This window comes from Arachis hypogaea, chromosome 13 (genome assembly GCF_003086295.3).
Source record: "Arachis hypogaea cultivar Tifrunner chromosome 13, arahy.Tifrunner.gnm2.J5K5, whole genome shotgun sequence".
In the NCBI taxonomy this organism is placed as follows: domain Eukaryota; kingdom Viridiplantae; phylum Streptophyta; class Magnoliopsida; order Fabales; family Fabaceae; genus Arachis; species Arachis hypogaea.
The window spans coordinates 131124-133740 of record NC_092048.1 but is presented as its reverse complement, the minus strand read 5'-3'; the positions used below and the strand labels follow the sequence as shown (position 1 = coordinate 133740).

General features: G+C 40.0%; 1 protein-coding gene across 1 annotated transcript; it reads left to right on the top strand.

The window, feature by feature from the left end:
* The first annotated feature begins 894 nt into the window (after window positions 1-894).
* On the top strand, window positions 895-2207 carry LOC112736176 (chlorophyll a-b binding protein P4, chloroplastic). The gene is made up of 2 exons (XM_025785514.2): window positions 895-1476; window positions 1560-2207. The coding sequence occupies exons 1-2, from the start codon at window positions 1277-1279 to the stop codon at window positions 2110-2112; spliced, it is 753 nt and encodes a 250-aa protein (XP_025641299.1). The 5' UTR covers window positions 895-1276; the 3' UTR covers window positions 2113-2207.
* Window positions 2208-2617: the final 410 nt, after the last annotated feature.

Here is a 2617-nt window from a genome sequence, read left to right as displayed (position 1 = left end):
TATAAATATCTATTAAACATAATTATAAACCAAATTTTCATCCAAAACATAATTATAAATAGTCTCAAAAGTAATATAAACATAATCCAAAATACTCAATTTTCATCTTGATACTCTTGTAAGTTGGATTGGGAAAAGTTGAATTTTAACAAAAAAATTACAAAAATAATCCCTTGTAAAAAAAAAAAAACTAAGCCCGGCGGAGAAGTTCGTCCCACCCCGCCAAAATCCGCTGTTTAAGCGGTGAGGGTTAGTCGGACTTTTGTTCTTTGGTGGTCATAATTTTTTAACCCAATCCACCTTTTTTAGCCGGTTATGCCGGCTAGTCCGGCAGATTTAGGCTCGTTTACCACCTCTACATTTTACTCTTTAAAATAAAATCCAAAATTGAGAGGATCCAAATCTTTTTTTGACGGTCCAAGATGTCATTCTTAGAGGCACTAAGATTTTATCATCCATGGAAGCCTCCGAATGTATATGATCGGGCGTAAGGCCCCATTTTTAACAAGTAGAGTTGGCAATGGGCATGGGAGTGGGCTCATGTTATTACCGGGCTGGGATGATTCTTTTATATATTTTCTGTGCAATTGAAATCTTAGGTGCCTTGTCTTTTTCCGTGCGCAACTATATTTGAGCCTTACCCAAGTTAGTAGCTACTCCAAATACTAGGCCCAAGAAAAAATACACCATGTACTTTATATTTGACTTTCGTTTTTAGTTTATGTAATCGACAAAAAAAAATATTTTAATGAAATTTTTTTCAATTGACAGTATTTAAAAAAATTCTAGCATATGTTGGCATTTGAATAAATTGATGTCTTAAAATTGTTAAGAAAATGACACAAGAGTAAAGTATATGTTAAGATAAATTCAAAGAGAAGCAACAGGAATAATGATAGATTAGATTATAAAATTGGAGTTTTAATAATGGTTTGGAATTATCCATATGTTGATAGGTAGAGCGTAATTGTGAGGAAGCCAGGTGTGTGGCATGGATTGGTGGTTGATGATATTAAGATATTTGAAGGAGTGGGAGTGTGTGGTCCCACAGAATCTAAAGGCAGCCAACAAGAAGGGAGTAATGGATTTGCGGATATAAGAAGCGAGATAAAACGATAAGCCAGAGCGCACGTGAACCGTGGGATCGAAATATCCTGGGAGGCAACGGTGGAAGAGAAAGGACGAACAAGAACCACATGAATTCAATAGAAATGAGGGCCATCCACTTAACAAAAGAAAACACATTCCTTGCTTGTTTTGATATCAGCAGAGCGAGATGGCGACTGTAACAACGCAGGCTTCAGCGACTCTATTGAGGCCATGCCCTTCTTCCAAGGCAAGGTTCCTGTCTGGCTCATCTGGCAGACTCAACAGGGAGGTGTCGTTTAGGCCATTGAGATCTCCTTCTTTCAAGGTGGAAGCCAAGAAAGGAGAGTGGTTGCCTGGCTTGGCCTCTCCAGCTTATCTGAATGGCAGGTATACAATAAAGACTATTATTGTTAATATTTTGATTACATGAATTATGTAATGTTAATGAATTATGGTTGGTTGTGATGAAGTCTTCCGGGAGACAATGGATTCGACCCGTTGGGGCTAGCAGAGGACCCAGAGAACCTGAAGTGGTTCGTACAGGCAGAGCTGGTGAACGGGAGGTGGGCGATGCTGGGGGTGGCAGGGATGCTGCTGCCGGAGGTGTTCACGAGCATAGGGATCATAAATGTTCCGAAATGGTACGACGCAGGGAAGGAGGAGTACTTCGCGTCTTCGTCGACCCTGTTTGTGATAGAGTTCATACTCTTCCATTACGTTGAGATCAGGAGATGGCAGGACATCAAGAACCCTGGGAGTGTGAACCAAGACCCCATCTTCAAGCAGTACAGCCTCCCCCCCAACGAGGTCGGCTACCCTGGTGGCATCTTCAACCCCCTCAACTTCGCCCCCACTCTTGAGGCCAAGGAGAAGGAGCTTGCCAATGGCCGCTTGGCTATGCTCGCCTTCTTGGGTTTTATTGTTCAGCACAACGTCACTGGCAAAGGCCCCTTTGACAACCTCTTGCAGCACATCTCTGACCCTTGGCACAATACCATTGTTCAAACCCTCTCTTCCAACTAATTCTTCCTCTCCTTTCTTTTCATTGTACAGACCAACTACTACTACTACGATGTATTGAGAGCCCTTTCATATTTTTAATGGAATACTATTTCTTATTTATCTTCCTTAACCTCACTAACATCACTCTAATATAATCACAAAGAGTTTGCTCCCTATGAGCCAAAGAATGTGCTTCTATATCTGTGATTTCCCTACAAGAACAAGTAATATGCATGACATTCATATTCAGAAGCACTTCATAACGAAAATGCAGATACATATGGTCTCAGCTAAATACATTTCACATAGATACAGGAAAAAGAAAAAAAGAAAATCTGTATGTCATTTCAAGCAAGAAGAAATGTTCGACACATGAAACTTAAGGCTGGTTGTAATTTACGTTCAAGTTACAAGTCAATATATATATATAGGCTTCCCTGCGAGAAGGGCAATTGTAATGTGTATATCACATAATTTTGATAGTTACTTTGCTTTCCAATTTGAAACAATACATATACGTAGGCGA